The following is an 18,833-nucleotide window of genomic DNA, read 5'->3' on the forward strand; positions in this document are numbered from 1 at the left end:
GGTCTAAAATTTAATAACGGTGGCAAGGTTGGCTCGTAAACAGTCTAGTTAATGTTGTTGAAAATTTCATGACGATGGTTGTAAATAATGTTCCCACCAAATAATCCACTGAAGTACATGATCTTCCAAAACAATTTTTAAATAAATATTACATGCCGGTGGTATCATATCCAATTTAGTGTAATCCAATATCACCAAACTTATATCAGAATTACCATTTCAGTGGTAGGATGCCTGCTTGCTCCACAGGCAGCGGTGAATACGCTCACATAATAAATAAGTTGAAAAAATCATTAAAGCATCAAATTACAGTAGGTAGAAGTACATGTTAAATAGAAATCGTATTAAGGCATAGCCTTAGTCGATATCCAGCTTAGCCGGGAGTGTTTATTTCCATCCGCCAGCTTTGCAACATGTTTTCCAAACGAACACGACTTGTTGCGTCCATAGCACAGCTACAACACAACGCTGGGAAGATTGAAGCAGATGCACAGCGCACAATTCAAAAGTGAGTCCCGCGCACGCGCGCACTAATTGAATCGCTATTGAGCGAATGGGGAAGATTGCAGCTATTAACGTAATAATCGCAGATAACAGTTTTAAATGTGCATACATGCTTGGCCACACTAAGTAATAATAACTAATAATCCCCATACACTAATAAACAATGTCCAAATAATTAGGGTTGCTTAAATTCATGTCACAAAATGTAATTAATTTAAATTTACTTTATTATAAGACACGTCTAAAATAAAATAATGATATTCACATACGAAGTATAGCAAACTTACACCTAATAAATGAATGATAGCATCAAAACCCTTCAAGTAGGCCTGCATGCATTTTCATACCGGTACTCGCCAATATTAATTACGGTACGGTACGGTATTATAACGGAATCGAACAGTTACACTTTCAAAGTTACGAATGTGGTACGAAACGTGAGAGCAAGGTGGCTAAAAGTGTATGCGTATGCTAGTGTATTATAATAAAGTGATAGGCCAAGTGCTAATTTTGCATTATATAGGAATAGTTACTGGTGATAAAATATTAAGTGCTATTCTTGTTTGCTCGTGTGGAAGTTTGTGTTTAATCAGGATAGGCCTATAATGGCTTCTGAATTTAACAGTCCTGACTTCAATTCATCAGTGTATTTACTTAACAATGGTATTTCATACTTGTCGTCGGAACAAAAGGTACCGGTAACGATAAAAACGTTACAGAAACGGCCTGCCCTAAGGTTACCGTATCACAACTGGACGGAAAATTTATTCGACAATTTTAGAAAAGCTGGTATGATAAATATCAATGGTTGCGTAGAAGTGGTAAAGGTTATGGACAAAAGTTATTGTGATTTTATTGCCTGATGTTTGGCGTTCCGGGGAAGATTCTTGGCCCAGAATGGGTGTAAACTCCATAAAAAATATTCAAGAAGGAAGCTAAAATACACGCGGCATCTGAGAATCATAAAAAGTTCGCCAAGAAATTTCATATTTTGGGGCGATGCCGTATCGACCATGCCGTTTCAGAGAGGCAGAGACTACATGTCATAAAACACAATGAAATGGTTTCAAAAATGGGAAAGTTGTCAGCAGCTTAGCAGACGTTGTTTGTCGCTTAAGTACCGGTATTAAGGAATTGCCGTTCAGGGGTCATCGAGAAAGTCAATGTTCTTCGTTATGTTCATTTACTAAAGGGAATTAGGCCTACTTGGCTACTCTTGATTTACTGGTTTCGGAGGAATCTTTCGTGGAAGACCATTTGGAATCAGAAAATGTCTTCAGAGGTACCGGTACCGGTACCGTACTTCTAGTGACAAACACAATTATTTGATTAAGGCTGTTACTGTTGCCGTTCATTAACGTATTCGAAAAGAGATAGAATTAGCTGAATTCGTTTCTGTCCAAGCTGTCGAAACTACATATGTTTCCGTTAAATCACAGTTAAGTATTATTGTGAGGTAGGTACCGGTATTGTGTACATGAAAAAGTCGAAGAACGGTTTCAAGGCTTTTGTAGAAGTGGGCTAAAGTGTTATTTTCGAATAACATGTTCCAACATTCCAGTTCCACTGAAGTAACATGTTGCAGTAAGATGTTATAAAAATAACAGGCTCCAAAACTAACAAAGTACCTATAATGTTACTGTACTGAACGAAGATTTTGCCAGAAGGCGCCAGATATTTTGACGGGTGAATCAATCAGCGCAGTCTATCGAAGGAGTGGGATCTTTTGAGAATCATTTATGTGCAGTCCATCCTCTTTGGTGCAGTCTATCACCATGCGCCTCTGACTACACAGCCACGTGTAGGCCTAGCGTAGTATACTACGTCGACAGCTGTATAAATTAGGTTTGTAAAAGACCGGAAATGCCTCCAATGATAGCCGTGACATGACGGTTTCTATTAATTACTGCCTATAAAAGTGTACCGGTATCATATAGAAACAGGACAAAACTGATTCTAGGAAACATTTTATATGTACCGGTACTCGGATTTCGCCCTTTTCACCAGACATTCCGTATTTCTGTGCTGAGTTGTAGTATATAAATGCAGTAGATTCAAAGAGACAAAATGTAGACGTACACAAACAATGATGGGCTTTGAACGTAGCTATGTGTTTGCATTCGAGAGATCGTGGGTTCGAACTCTACTGTCGATAGTCCGGAAGAAGGTCTTCCGTGGTTTCCAATTTCTACACCAGGAACAGGGTGCGAAATTAGAAATAAATGGAGGGGGGAAGGGACATAGAGCTTAACTACTAGTGTTTATTTCAGGCAGTATTTCGCGGGGGGGGGGGGGGGTTAAATTTCTCCTGTAAATGAATTACCCTCTCCTCCAAGACAAATGTAAATTGTAGATCTTTTTGTTTGAATTTTGTTGTCATAACGAGAATGATAAACATTAGAACATTATTCCAATCAGCTGAGAAGTTTTGAGAGACTGTCGCTTTCTTACGAAAGGCCAGACGAGGCTCAATTTGTCCTTGTTTATTGCTTTATTAGTGGAACCTTCCTCTATCAGGGCTAAGTTTTGACTGAAAAAATTTGTCGGTTTGTACACTGCTTAAGTGAATATTGTCCCATTGGCTACTTATCGGAAACACACCCTCTCCAAGAAGTACAGGAGTGGTGTAAGCTCGAGCTACTTAGCGAAATGACAAAGGAGGAGAGCTCCAAGTAATTTATATTTTTTTCCCCGGGTTTCAGATGGACTTGTCAGAGTGAAACATGAATAATAGGCTGCAGGTTCAGACTGCCACTGCTGCATTGTTTTATTGCTGAAGGTCTGTCAGTCACTTGAATTATAGCTGATGTTTACATAAAAATATGTACATTAAAAATCATTAATTTCAGTCAGAAATTATAGTGTTCTACATTTTCCTCATAATGTTATCATGAAAGAATCCCCCCTGGGCAATTTTAATGGGGGGGGGGGAACCTTTAAGGTAAAATCGTTGGTGGGGGGAAAATCTCTCCTTCCCCCCTCCCCCCCTGCAATTTTGCACCCTGACCAGGAAAATGCCGGGACAGTATCTTATTTAAGGCAATGACTGCTTCCTTCCCACTCCTAGCCCTTTCCTATCCGATCGTCGCAAAGAGACCTATCTGTGTCGGTAGGCTACGATGTAAAGCCAATTTATAAAAAAGAATACTCAGATATAAAATCAGTGAATATAAAATGCATATGGCATAGATTACAAATTGTTATAAATACCTTTTGTCGTGAAAATCACATCTCGAGATAATACACAAAACAAATAAGTTTAAGAAATGGACGAACTTACCGCACAATATGCGTAACCAACTTCTACTATTTCACCAGACAACTGTACATTAAAATCATATTCGGTGATCAGTAAATCAAGAAAGAGTAGGAAACACAAAATATCACACACTGGAACAAGACCATATATTTTAGGAAAACATTTTTCAGTATGAACGTTACAAAAAACCGGATATCTGTTTCCCTATGACAGGTTGTGGTGATTGAGATCACTGGGTTTCACCTGTGGATGTGTTGGGTATTATGCCAATGTCTGTTGCAGCATTTTCATTTCAAACTAACGGCATAGTAGCCCTAATTCATGTAGAGTCATCTTTGTTTAAAAAGTGGTGATGATTAGGGGGAGGGGCAGTCGCCCCACACTTTGTGGAGAAAACATTTTTGTCAAGTGGCAAATTAGAAGATAAAATAGAGTATCACCACAAGAGAGCAATAGCAAAAAGGGAAGTGCGGAAAAAGCACAGAAAGAGTTGGGAAAACTTTGTTTCACAACTGGAGACTGATATAACAAGACCACAACCACAGACCTATAAAATACTCAAGAAACTAAATAATGATGTAAAAGAAGACATACGCATTAATGCAATACCTCTAACGGAGTGGCTCATTTATTTCTGGAACCTTTGGAGAGGTTCAAATATTGAGCCATTTCTTCTGCCAACATCTCTTAACAAGTCTTCGGAAACCATTACACTCAAAGAACTGGAGCTAATACTCAGAAAACTTAGAAATGGAAAAGCATCTGGAGAAGATTCAATAAATGCAGAATTATTCAAGTATTCCACTGACATCTTCAAGCAAAGATTTCTCAAATTCATCAATTTAATTTGGAATGGCAACAGACCACCAGAGAATTGGCAAAAAGCTATAGTTATTCCTCTTCATAAGAAGGGCAGTGTGAAAGATTGTGGAAATTACAGAGGGATAAGTATACTCAACTCAGGTTACAAAATTTACTCAAATATTGTCAGAGAAAAATTATTCAGATATTATGAAAATGTGATTGGAAATGAACAACATGGATTTCGAAAGGGGCGCTCATGTGCTGATGCTTACTTTACCTTGAAAATCTTAGTCGAAAAACGCAGGGAATTTAACTTGGAAACTCACATAGCATTTGTTGATTTTAAGAAAGCCTTTGACCTAGTTAACAGGAACAGACTTCTTAATATCTTAGCAGAAGATAATGTCCCACAACAGTTAATAGATAACATATACAACATGTACAGTGACAACCTTATTGCAATAAAGTTAGGTAATCATCAGACTGAATGGAAACCGATCAGCAGAGGTGTGAGACAAGGTTGTGGACTTTCTCCTTTGCTGTTCATAATCTATATGAACAACATAATACAGGAATGGAGGCATGAAAGGCATGGATCAATCCCAGTCAGCAGATATCTCACACATCTAGATGCCATACTCTTTGCTGATGATGTTGCAATGGTAGCATCATCAGAAGATGATCTTCAGTGGCCAGTATTTAATCTACAGAAAGTCTCTTCAAAATTCGACATGATCATTTCACCACAAAAGAGCAAAATAATGGCCTTTAAGGGGAAGGACCCTATCCCGAGTAAAATCTGTTTAGATAATAAAATTTTGGAAAGAGTCAACGAATTCAATTATCTGGGATACAATTTATCTTACCAAGGAGAAATTGATATCTCTGCAAAAATAACCAAATTTACCAGAACAACAGGAATCATAAATCATATCATGAAGCCATCTCTTGTCCAGAAACACACTCGCTTACGTCTTTATAACACTTTAGCCAGACCAACCCTTTGCTACAGCAGTGAGGCATGGACAATAAGAACTCAAGACATTTCCAGAATTACAGCACGTGAAATGACATTCATGCGCAGAACAGCAGGCTATACGAAATGGGATCGTATAAGAAATGAAGATGTGCTTAAGGGACTGAATGTGAAATCAGTAATCAATTACATCTATGATTACCAAGAAAACTGGAAACGTCATGTTCAAAGGATGGAATCTGGAAGACTACCAAAGGAGATCCTACGCTATCAGCCAAGAGGACAGAGATCGGTAGGACGTCCAATAAAGCGATGGAAAGAAAATGCAAGACCGTAACGGGCCACATGGCCCAGTACTTGGAAGGATGATGATGATGATTATGACATAACCTCTCCTGCCCAAAGGCCAACCTCACCTTCCCGAGATGAAAACCTGTTCCCAGCCCTGTTGACAGAGTCACGGCGGTATAACCGTTATATCCATTATGGAGGAAATGCTGTGATTTCAGCTAGTCCATTAGCTGAGAGGTGGCAGCCCCACCAATGGTCTTACTTCCTTCAGGCTAGCAACCCGTCGGAAGGACATTTGACTGCTTTCAAGTCTTGCAAAAAGTAAAATGCAAGACCGTAACGGGTCACATGGCCCAATACTTGGAAGGAAGATGATGATGATGACTTTGTTTAATTATTAACAAACCCGGGTACTTTCTCTTGTCTGTAATTGGTCCCCCTCTGTGTGAGTGTACCTTTCCTGCTCTCACACACATTAGAACGAAGTACAGAAACTAATGTTAAGGCTGATCTTCCGTTTGAGTGTCTACGTTTGTAACACGCTTCGCCTTTGGAAAACAGCATCATCTGTCCCATCGATCCAACAACTGTACCAAGTGAATTTTGTATAGAGTAATAAATACGTTACAAGATTGTGAGAAACTGAAAAATGACCTCGATAATGTTGTGAGATTATTGAGTCCGGTAATGGTCGAGGCAATGGTATGAGGATAAATGCGGTTAAAAGTCAGGTTGTGAGTTTTACAAATAGAAAAATTCCTCTCAGTTTTAATTACTGTGTTGATGGGGTGAAAGTTCCTCTTGGGGATCACTGTAAGTACCTAGGTGTTAATATCAGGAAAGATCTTCATTGGGGTAATCACATAAATGGGATTGTAAATAAATGGTACAGATCTCTGCACATGGTTATGAGGGTATTTAGGGGTTGTAGTAAGGATGTAAAGGAGAGGACATGTAAGTCACTGGTAAGACCACAACTAGAATATGGCTACTCCAGTGTATGGGACCCTCACCAGGATTTCTTGATTTGAGAACTGGAAGATATCCAAAAAACGAAAAGCAGCACAATTTGTTATGGGTGATTTCCGACAACAGGGTAGTATTACGAAAATGTTGCCAACTTTGGGTTGGGAAGACTTGAAAGTAAGGAGACAAGTCGCTCAACTGAGAGCTATATTTGAGTTGCTAGTGGAGAGATGTTGTGGAATGACATTAGACAAATAAGGTTGAGATAAGACAAAATATGTACTGTATTATTTTCTGCTAACAGTTTGCTGATGTAGTTCTCATTGACTTAGAACAAGAATTAGATAGGTTTTGAAATAGTATTGAAAGAAGTAACCTAATCAGATATATTGTATGCTTGTCTCTCACAGATGGATGACAAAGGAAATATCGACATGGACCAATTGAAGAAGAATATTCACTTGATCAACAGTGATAGCCTAAGGACTGCAGTTATAAATGATCTGAAAGATATGGTTAAAAATAGTAGTAAGTATTATAATAAAACATTTGTGTTGTTCCTAGTGTTAATTTGACTCTAAATAACTGTCGATGTAGATATGACAGTCTGCTCAGTTATACACAATAACGATAAAATAATAGCAAACTCTACTTCTTGTAATTATGCAAGCATTGCTCCATCTGCAGGTGCTCTACACTGTACCAGGTGAACCAGCTGCACCTCGTGTAATCCGGTAATAAGTGTTAGTAGTTATGGTCGAAAAGCGTAGTTATGGCCGAAAAGTGGTGACAAAAGGATCTCAGGTTAAGACGCAGCAAGTCGTTATGCTTTTTAGGTACCAAAATGAGTTTCTAAAAATGCAACGTAAATTTTAATCTTATAGCAGTTGTATAGTATTATTTGAAGTAATTCCACATACTGTACATAAGTTGATTATGTTTGTAAGTAGGCTACAGAAGATATTATGAGTAGAATTTTGTAAATAATATAAATTTATTACGGAAGAGTTGTATGTTTAATAGAAAAATTGTTAGAGTAAATTTTCTAATACTGTATTTCAGGAAAATGTCTTCTTCTCTTGTTAATTTAAAATTTAGTGCTTGATAATGTAGTATTTTATGTACCATTTGCCACCAAGATAGACACCTCATCTGCAAATAAAGCAATTACATGAAATGGGAAGACGTGGAGGTCATAAGAAGAGTGGTGGAAGAAGTATGTCCGTTTGAACAGATTAAAAATATGATGAAGGAACAAATGAAGGAATTTGAACATATGAGGCGTTGGATACAGGGAAAAACAGACGAGACAATGAACAAGGTGGAAATCAGTGAGAGAGAAATTATATCACTCAAGGCAAAAATAAAGGAGATGGAGGAAGAGGTGGTGAAGCTGAAAGCAGAAATTGAAGACAGTAACTGAAAACGCAGGAAGAAATGCTTATTTATATATGGAGTGCCGGAAGACAAAGGGGAAGACAAAGTGCTGACAACCTACAAAGTTGTGGAAGTCATCCAGAAAATGATGAGAATTAACTTTAGTGATATTGATGATGTGGAAAGGATAGGTAAAAAAACGGGGTGATAGGCCAATAAAACTGAAGTTGTTTTCTACCCTGATGGCGGAAGTAGTAATAAGGGGCGCAGACAATATATGTAACACAAAAATTTGGATTAAAAGAGACGTGGGAAGAGAAGGGGTAAAGAATATAAACACTCTGAAGAAACATTTGGTCAGGGCTAAAATACGAGGGTTAAGAGCCTACATTAAGGGTCAACAATTAGTAGTAACCAATGAACTATGGACCAGAGTGTGGACAGCAAAGAAATTACGGGAAATGGAAGAAAATAGGAAGGACGAAGGGGTGGAAGAAAGGCAAGTCAGAGACAGTAAAGTGGGTGAAGACAGACCTGGAGACAAAAAAAGAACCAAAGAAAATAAGACACTGGATCCTAGCTCGCAGCAAGAAGAAATTAACTTGACAGAGGAAGACGTGAATGCTATTTCCAAATCGATCGAAGAAGGAGCCAGGGAGGTAGCAAATGAGATGAGGAAGAAGATAAGGAAGGAGACCAGGGAGACTAGGGCATTAATTAAGGAGCTGAGGATGGAGGCCTGTGTGAGAGAAGAAAGAAAGATACAGGGAGTGATTGTGGGGGCGGAAACACAAGATGTGACAAGAGCACACAAACGAAGTGAAAATATGGCTGGGAGGCAGGAAGAAGAAACAAGAGGTGCTGTGGCGAAAGGGAGAAGTTTAAGCCGAAGAGAGATATGGGGTAAGAAGAACAAATTGGATGAAGGCATAGAGACAAGAAGCAAAAAAGGCAATCTGCAGTAGAAAGTAAATTGCTGTACACATGAGAATAGCGGAGTGTGTGTGTTATTCATAACTATGACAAGAGTGATTAAATAGTCAAATTAGTAGGCAGTAAAGTGTGTAGTGAATGAGGAAGAGAGTGTTTGTAAATTGGATAGGTGTTAAGGATAAAGCTAAAATGTGGAGATGGATGGTATATGAGCTGAGGGTCCAAGTTAACTGTGAGTGAATATGGTTTCATTTAATGTGGTGAGTTGTCTGGATTCTAAAGATAATAAATATAGTGGGATAATAGAGTTTAAATAGTGGTCAACAGTAATGAAACGTAAGGTGAAAAATTGCACACCAGTACTACAGTGGAGGTAATACGAAGCCAGGTTTGCAATTTAAGTAAAAAACAGAGAGGTCAATGTTCAAGAAAGAATGTGCTGAGTGCGAACCCGGCCGGAAGTGATATACTCTTTGTTTAAAGTGCAGATGCAATCCGACACCATTGTACTCTACACAGTAATATGTTACCAGTTTAGTTTCTTATTGCCATACTGCCTTATACTAGGGCCAACAGACCATTATTATATGTGAATGTCAGCTTAAGCTGCCTAGGTTGGGCATTATTATTTTTCTCCTTTATTAGATCAATAAGGTTCCAATGCTTTAGATCTGGAGGAAAATAAAGACATCTATCTATCTATGTATCTATCTATCTATCTATCTATCTATCTATCTATCTATCTATCTATCTATCTATCTATCTATCTATCTATCTATCTATCTATCTATCTATCTATCTATCTATCTAGATAAAGCAATTTTGATTTGATATCCCTCTGCTTGCCTTTCATATACTAAGAAGTTGCTGCAAAGCAAATCCTGCAAGCGCACTGGACTCTATTAATCTTTTGCATTATGAGAACAAAGGATACAAATCAAAAACTCAAAAGAGAAAGATCTTTATAAAGTGAAATTGAAGAATTAACAGCACCTGCAGACACACGCAGTGCCCTAAAGGAAATTTAATCACAGAATAGGAATGCCGAGAAACATTATTCAATGAATGTAACAAAGGCTTTTCAGTCTGTCAAACACATTTACATTTAACATGTTACATGTAACATGTTACATTTAACTAAGTCAACACTGGAAAACATGGCTTCATTTTTAACAAATTATTCAATGATACATATCGATTAAAATGAGGGCTAATCCCAATCTACACAAATGTAGAAATAAAACCAAACACAGAGGTACAGAAAACTTGCATCACTATCTAAAACTCTTCAGGCAATGTGCATAGACTGCATAGGTGACAGAAATACCTGGAGGCAAACTTGAGGGATAATTACAAGTTATAATGTTAAGAAAAAAAGGTATTGCCTCCAAAACAAAAGGTATAAGATCTTAGCTGAAAACCTAAGTCATTTTGACAAATTTAGCGGCAAACTAGAAACTGGAGGATAAACTCCTGCGTAAGAAAAGAAATTATCACATTCGAATGAAGTTAAAATGTAGAAACAGTGCTTTCCCTGAAATCGGATTTCTCATGAGGGGACCAAAGGAGGAGCACGTCTGCTCACTCAGATGGTCACATGATCAAAGACACAGATCCTACCTTGCTCCCACCGAAGGAGTGGGGTTATTATTATTATTATTATTATTATTATTATTATTATTATTATTATTATTATTATTATTATTATTATTATTATTATTATTATTATTATTATTATTATTATTATTATTATTATTATTATTATTATTATTATCGTATGGCATTTACAAGCATAATGTGTAAAAATATACAATTAACATACAAATTAAAATATAGAGGTGATTAAACTAGGATGTCCAGCTTCAACAAGCAGTCCACTGCACTTGGTGTCAATTCATGCAGAGTTCGTAAACCAACCTTAAATGCTGACAGTGGACAGCTCTCAACAACATGAAGCAATGTCTGCTTTTCAGCACTACAAGCACATGCAGCACTTTCACAATGTCCCCACTTTTTCATCATATATTGGCACCTGCCGTGGCCTGTTCTGAAATGGTTGAGTTTTGACCACTCATGTCAAGGAAGATCGAAACCTGGCACTTTCTTTGTTGGGTCTTTAATCAGAAAGACGTAGGTGGGTGGACATTGTTCCCATTGCTGTCTCCATTCTGCTGTTATGCTGAATTTTTCATAGGAGTGTAGATCAGTTCAGAGTGGATTCCTGGATTTTAACCTCATCACAGGTGGATCTCGTAAGGCATTGAACAAAAGTGAGTTCCTGTGTGTAAAGGTCTTCTTGAGCAACTGTACTTTCGCTGCTTTTCTCCTCAGATCTGTCAGAGCAATGTTTGCTAAAATAGGCAGCCACTGAGTAGGAGTGGGCCTCACTGTACCAGTAACAACTCTCATGGTTTCATTGAGCTGTACATCAATCTTGCTCAAATGTACACTGTTTTCCCACACAGGAGCGCAGTACTCACCAGCCGAGTATGCTAGAGAAAGTGAAGCAGTGCGAAGAGTGTTTGCATCTGCACCTCAGTTGCTGCCTGCTAGTTTATGCAGTAGATTTCTCTTGTACTCAGCTTGTTTGACAGATTCGAGCAATGCTGTTTGAACGACAAGGATCGATCCAGTGTGACACCCATATATTTTGGGAAGAAGTTGTGGGAGACTTCTGTTCCATTAAAAAACACATGTAGTTTCTGATTAGTTCCACGTTATGCAAGTGGAATGCTGTTACTTCCGTTTTACTAGGATTTGGTTGGAGTCTCCATTTGTGAAAATAGTCACACATGGTAGCTAGGTCCTCTGTAAGTACATCTTCACAGTGTGCCAAATCCATACTCCGAGTAATTAAAGCTAGATTGTCTGCAAATTGTATCTTCTTTGAAGTTGTTCTTGGCAGGTTATGGATGTAAAGATTGAATAGAATGGGGAACACGGAAGGAGCCTCCCCGAAGAGTGCTAGATAAGGCATTCGGGCGTTCCCTGGGCAACGGTGGTACACTGGCTGATTCTTCCATGAAGGCGCTGCTACACAGCAACAAGCAGATGATAGCAAGGAGTGGGGTAAGATTGAGAAACAGGACATTGTGCTACCATCAAAGAGAACCAATCAGAATACAGAAATCACCTTTGACTTCCACATTCACCAATTACATTATTAACTCTTATTTTCTCCAATAAAGTCTCTTCATTCTTGCTGATACATTGATAATAAATGTTCGAGAAAATTCTTCGTTTATGCAACCAGAAACACGCTTCTGGAACTGCACGTGTAGGTACACGCAGTATCACAAATTTCTACAACAATAAACAAAAATATTAAAATATTAAAATTCACAGATAAATTATAATTTTGATACAACCCATAAATAAGAGTTTCTAAAACAGAATTGAAAAAGATCTGGATAGATCGAGGTTTACAAGATCAAAACACTTCTTCCAAGTGCAAAGGTCCAAACAGAACAAAATCTTATACAACAATAAAATATTTTTTTTAAACAAAAAATTAAGAAATTTCAACCAATTTCCACTTTTGTCTTTATACTACCACAGTGTTCTCTGCAGTTTCATCACATGAATGTGTCATTTAGAGTTTTATGAAGTAGACGACTATGCTCTACCCTATTGCACTGTACCGATGTACCGATGTTCTTTAACACGAAAATGTGCTAATGGCCGTGATCAAACCATACCTAATGTGAGACACGCTTGAGACTTCAATGTGAAGAAGACTGCTGCCATGTGGGTGCACATCACTTAACTGAGGTAGAGAAGTAGACTTGCTATAACACATGTTGTATCAATCTGCAGAGATTTTATTTTGAAGGAAATGGCATGCTGAATTGTATCATTATAATCCATGAAATGTGGACATGAGCATGTGAGCCTGAACCTAAGGGACGGTTCAAGGAATGATGATGTCCTGACAATACACGGTTCGACAAAATTTATCACACACAAGGCTGATGTTCATTTTAACTTACAGTAGGCTAAGTGTCATAATGGGTCATCCAGTTCATGAGGGATACACTGTAATTACACAGTAACCTACTACAGATCATTTTTGTGGTACTACCTTTTTTGTACAGTACAGGAGAAATGTTGACATAGCTACAACAATATAGTAAAACATACAACACCACTATCACTGAATACACTTATATATATTCCTTCACAACACAAATACAATAATATTTTAAATATACCATAAACTGGGATGAATAAGAACAGATTTTAAGCTTTTTAACAATAAATCCAGTAATAAAAGTTGCAGTGTACTTTCTGCTCTTTGAAGTGAAAGATTATGTCACATGCTTTTAAACCAATTATCATCCACATAGTATTTCAAAATTTTGAATAATTAGCCATTAAAATGCGTTCCTATTCGCCCTAGGGATGAGGTCATTAGGGACAGTCATGCTTAAAAATACAAAAGCCTATTCTAACAGCCACTGGGGTTATTAGGGGCACAGATAAATATAAGAAAATACAAAACCCACTAAAATATACAATACAGTCACAATCATTACTACTTAAAACTATGTATGCCTTGCCTAAGAGTTGGTTCCTTCATCATTTGAACCACTTCTTCTTGACCAAATTTACACAAATCTTCCACTTTTGAAAAACATAAATGTTTTCAACCTTGGAGTTGTGTCTCAAGGATGTTGCCTCATAAGTCACTCCTTCATGTACAATGAAAGTAATTTTCCCAATGAAACATTTTATATCTTCCTTAACGCTATCAAACTGACCAACAAGTTATGCCTGGGCTCCGGTTTCTTCAGTTTCTTCAGACTGTTCATCAGGGTTTGTGGTTGTCAGCTTCTGTCTGTCCAGTGTTGTGATCACGATTGCTATTACTGTTATCATTGCTGTGTTCTTGCACGTCTTCCATTGCCTGTAAAATCATGTGCACAGACACTTCAGCCAGGTAGTACATTCTCAGTTTCCTTTTTCTGCCAGGTTTGTGTAATCTTTCATTACCACTCCACCTTTTTTTTTTTTTTTTTGGAACTCTGTTAGGCTGTCATTGACAGAGCTATCTTCCCTATTATGTTCATTTGGGAAAATTTCAAGCACACTGTTCATGTTAAAAGAATAGATTCCTGTTTTTTTCTGAAACCGGAGCAAATGTCTGTTTCTATGGCTGGAATTTACATCTTCATTTAGCACTGTTTGTCAAGAACTGTTTGGTTATATTTGTTTCTTCTGTTTTGAAATTCCACTGGAGATATTCTACTGTACCTTTGCAAAGAAAATTTTGAAATTCAAAACTTTTGAGCAGCAGTTCAGAGTGACAACCCTTTTCTCATAGCCCCTAGAGCCTCTCCCAGGTCTTTCTGCACAATAGGTTTATGACGATGTCCTCTAGGGTCACTTTTATAGTTCTGAAGAATACTGTCCCTTTTTACCACTTAAAGTAAAATAACCATACATCATAAGATGGAATGTTTGATCACTTGTAAGATTTTTATATATTCTGAATAACTCAGGCAGAAGTGCTAAATTTAAATTTATAGAATTATCTTTCTTTCTTTCTTAATCTGTTTACCCTCCAGGGTTGGCTTTCTCTCAGACTCAGCAAGGAATCCCACCTCTACCGCCTCAAGGGCAGTATCCTGGAGATGAGACATTGGATTGGGGGATAAAACTGGGGAGGAGGACCAGTACCTTGCCCAAGCAGCCTCACCTACTATGCTGAATGGGGGCCCTATGGGAAATGGGAAGATTGGAAGGGATAAACAAGGAAGAGGGATGGAAGCAGCCGTGGCCTTAAGTTAGGTACCATTCCGGTATTTGCCTGGAGAAGAAGTAGGAAACAATGGAAAACCACTTCCAAGGATGGCTGAGGAGGGAATCGAACCCCCCTCTACTCAGTTGACCTCCCAAGGATGAGTGGACCCCGTTCTAGCCCTCGTACCACTTTTCAAATTTTGTGGCAGAGCCAGGAATCGAACCCGGTCCTCCGGGGGTGGTAGTTAATCACACTAACCACTACACCACAGAGGCAGGCTAGAATTATCTAAAAAAAGAATATATCACCCAAAAGTGTTGTAACAGGGCCAGGTAGAACAGTGTACCTCCTTTTGGTCCAAATATTTCTGACATTCCAAACTACCCATGATTGTTTTTTCCTATCAGAATTCAGTAAGCAACTACACCAATTAATTGTTCTGGATTTTCATAAGTTATGGTGATTGGTAGTCTTTTAGTTCTTGAATCCCTGACATTTAGGTCTAATGCTGGTACCAGCTTACTGTCCCAGTGAGGAGTCATAAATGTTGGGTTGTTCTCTTTAAACAAGCATTTAATACATTCTTCCTTTTTTTTTTTTTTTTTTTTTTTTTTTTTTTTTGTTTTTTTTTGTGTATTTTCAATTGAACTACAATTAAGTCCTATTTTGTCAACATTATTTCCCAAGGCCTTAGTTGTATCTTCACAGACAAACACAGCATCTCTCAGACTTAACTGGCATGTCTGAAATGGCTACTAGTTTTGATGTTGTAAAAACCTTTCTTCAACGTTATTTTTCCGTGTATGAATTTGCCTTCCTTTCATCTGCAATTGCACCATAAACAGAAACTGAAGCTGAGCTCATGGAGGTTGATGATGATGATGATGCTTGTTTAAAGGGGCCTAACATCTAAGGTCATCAGCCCCTAGATTCATGGAGGTTTCTGTAAAAATGGATTATCATCAGAGTCACTCAATTCAATTAATTCAACAGGCAAATCATTAGTAATCTCAAGAAACTGTGAACTGTTATCACCCTTCTTCTTATTTTCCTCCTCTTTGATAACTCTAACCTTTTCCCTTTCCTCCTTTGCCACCAACTTCAATTCCATTCAACCCCTCCAGGTTAAACCCTACGGCCAGCCTCTCTTTGATATAATAAAAGACGTTTATCCACCTCTATTTTTTATCATGTTCAAAGCATTGGCATGGGCATCACCAAAGTGATTATTTAGATTTGCTACAAACTTTCACTCATATGTTTATGAGTATTTGTCCTATGGGCACATTTTTTGCAAATTGTGCCACTCTGAATGTAGGTCTATAAATTTTTCGTATAGTGAGGTAAAGCTCTTATGAGAATTCTGGCCTTCTCCCCAAATATTACACATTCACACAACTAAATTATCACTTTCACTGATAGTCCATTTCACCTTGCGTATGTTATAAGTAGACTTCAGACTTTTAGGCAGTAACAGATTAGAATTCAAGGTAATTTGTTTATTAGGAAATGTAGTCCAGCCCACTCTTCCATAATATAATAAAAGTTCTGGTGGGCTGTACCCCTAATGTTTATGCAAAACTCATAGCATAACCATTGTGCAGGCTGGAGTATACTTGTTATTTGCTTCAATAAGTTTGCATTCTAACCTATTACTGCCTAAAAATCCAGACTCTAGTTATAAAACAAGACTGAGAAAACCTGTCAATTAGACAGTAATTTATAACCACTGATATGGTTTTTAACTTTACCAACTAAATAAATAAGTTTCACTGTTTCTTAAACCACTCACCATGATGTTAATAAACATTCACAACACTACCATATGGAAGCTGACACTCAACTGAACGTAGACAGCAGTCGAGCACACACATATACAGGAATAAGCTGACAAACAGCGATATGACACAACATAATGCAACTTCCCAGCCACTGCGGCATGAAATCATCATCTTCATTTTCAGCAAAGCAGGTATTAAAATTCTTCTTATAACCAAAGAAAAAAACTATGGGGTGAACTCAAGGAAATTCTTAAGTTGAAAAATAAGGACCACCCTCATATACAAAAATTAACCTTAATACATAACCTAATCTATAACATATATGAAAAATTGTTTTCAAGTTGTACACATATAACCTAACTTGCATCAATATCCCCCCTAAAACTTAAAACAATATTTCACTTCTCATCAACATTTTCTAGGACTGAAATTGAACCTTGGTTCTGAGTCATCCTCTGTCATGGCTCTTGGGTCCATCCTTTCTTCTAGTTTGGTTAGTTTGGTTCTGGTTTGATGAGTTCAGTTTGCTCCTTGTCATGATTGGAATGCTCCATGGCTGTCGGGGCAAAACTGTCATCAGCCTCCCTTCTAGCTGGAACAGATTTCCTCACTGCATTTGGCTCACTCGGGACTTGTAGTGGTTGTTTCACTGGTCATTGCCCTGGTGTGTGGACCTTAACTGGAGGGGTAGTGTTAAGGATCTTCAGTAAATACACCCCACAACCCAGGTGTTTGTCCACTTATTGACTCTATCTACTCCAATGCGAGGCCTGCGTGGAATCCACCAGTCTTGTTACTGACTGGGTGAATATGCCGCAGTACCTGTTGGCCTGGTAGTATGACCTTATCTTCTTAAACGCCTAGTACCTTGGCCTGGGCTTTTCTCTTTTCAGCCCAACACATGCTTCCACTGGATGTCCTGCTGCGAGTTGTACTACCATTCGTTGAGGGAGACTGCTCCAGAAGATAGAGATGATTGAATCTCCCAGTCACTGGTGCAATGCAGTCTGCATCCAAGGAACAGCTCTACTGGAGAGCTGATGAGCCCAACTTAGCACACTGGGGCGAAACGCTAGCAACCAGGAATGAGTTAGCTGGAAAATGTATAATGTCCAATAACAGACCAACTATACTGGTATTATAAATTTATTCATTTGGGACAAATATTTCAGGTTTCCTATGGGAATCAAGATCTATATCATCTGATGGCCAGGCAGGCATCAATTTTTGAAAATGAGACAAAGTCTCTCGTAGTGCATTGGCACTGCCGGTGGCTAGAAGTAGCCTACGCAGTGGCCTCCACGGCGTCAACAGATGCAGAGTGGGTCTGGGCCAATAAGTGACCATGGCTGGTCCGTGGTCCAACAGCTCTGCACTCTGACTGGCCAACCGAGCAGAGGAGAGGTGGCCACAGCTCTATGCCTTTGCATTTGGGAGATGGGACAGTGCTGGACCTTATGGCTGGCTCCAACCATCGGCTGTCTTGAGAATGGTTTTCCATGGTTTTCCATTCTCCTGCACCAAGGCGAATGCCAGGACAGTTCCTAGTATAGGCCAAGGCCGCCAACCGCCTCACCTTCTCCGAGCACTTCCTTCACCGTAACAAATCTCCCGGCCTGAGAGATGGCGTCACCATCTAAGGGGCCCACCTCCCCCTTCAGGGAAGGAATGAAAACATTTTTAGTAGTAGTAGCCAGGATGTCCATGTGCCTTGGTATGTGTGCTATTTACAACTGATGAGCCCAACTTAGCACACTGGGGTGAAACACTGGCAACCAGGAATGAGTTAGCTGGAAAGTTTATAATGTCCAATTACGGACCAACTATATTGGTATTACATCATTGAAGGTGAACACTAAATGCAATACTTGACGGCCCCACAATTTGTGCTCTTTGTCCACTAGATGAACCCATAGCATCTGTTTCAGCTCTTGCTTTCGTCATTCCATTGGGTTGGCCCTCGGGTTGTAGATGGGGTGGTCCAGTGTTCCACACCCCAATGTATTCATTACCTGCTGCCACTTCTTAGATGTGAACTGCCCCCGTTATACAATAGAATGCACCATGTATAGCTGCAGTGGGTGAATATCTCATCCTGCAGTAGGCTGGTGATCTGTCCCATTGTTGCTTCTGGTATAGCGAAGGCTTCTACCCATCTGGTGAAGAGATCAGTGACTACAGAAGTCCAGTCTTTCCCCT

The 18,833-nt window shown here is 38.7% G+C and overlaps 1 protein-coding gene across 4 annotated transcripts in view; it reads left to right on the forward strand.

Annotated features, from left to right (window-relative positions):
• Positions 1–524: 524 nt before the first annotated feature.
• Positions 525–18,833, forward strand: part of LOC136865987 (uncharacterized) — a 52,631-nt gene continuing 34,322 nt past the window's right edge. The window contains exons 1-2 of one of the 4 annotated variants that reach the window (XM_067142592.2): positions 525–577; positions 7,211–7,328. In XM_067142592.2, the coding sequence (XP_066998693.1) occupies positions 554–577; positions 7,211–7,328 (142 nt within the window). In that variant the 5' untranslated portion in view covers positions 525–553. Of the gene's footprint in view, positions 578–2,163; positions 2,191–2,222; positions 2,350–6,783; positions 6,978–7,210; positions 7,329–18,833 lie in introns of those variants that run through there. The other 3 variants (XM_067142610.2, XM_067142601.2, XM_067142583.2) reach the window with 3 other exon arrangements.

This window comes from Anabrus simplex, chromosome 1, assembly GCF_040414725.1.
Source record: "Anabrus simplex isolate iqAnaSimp1 chromosome 1, ASM4041472v1, whole genome shotgun sequence".
NCBI lineage: Eukaryota > Metazoa > Arthropoda > Insecta > Orthoptera > Tettigoniidae > Anabrus > Anabrus simplex.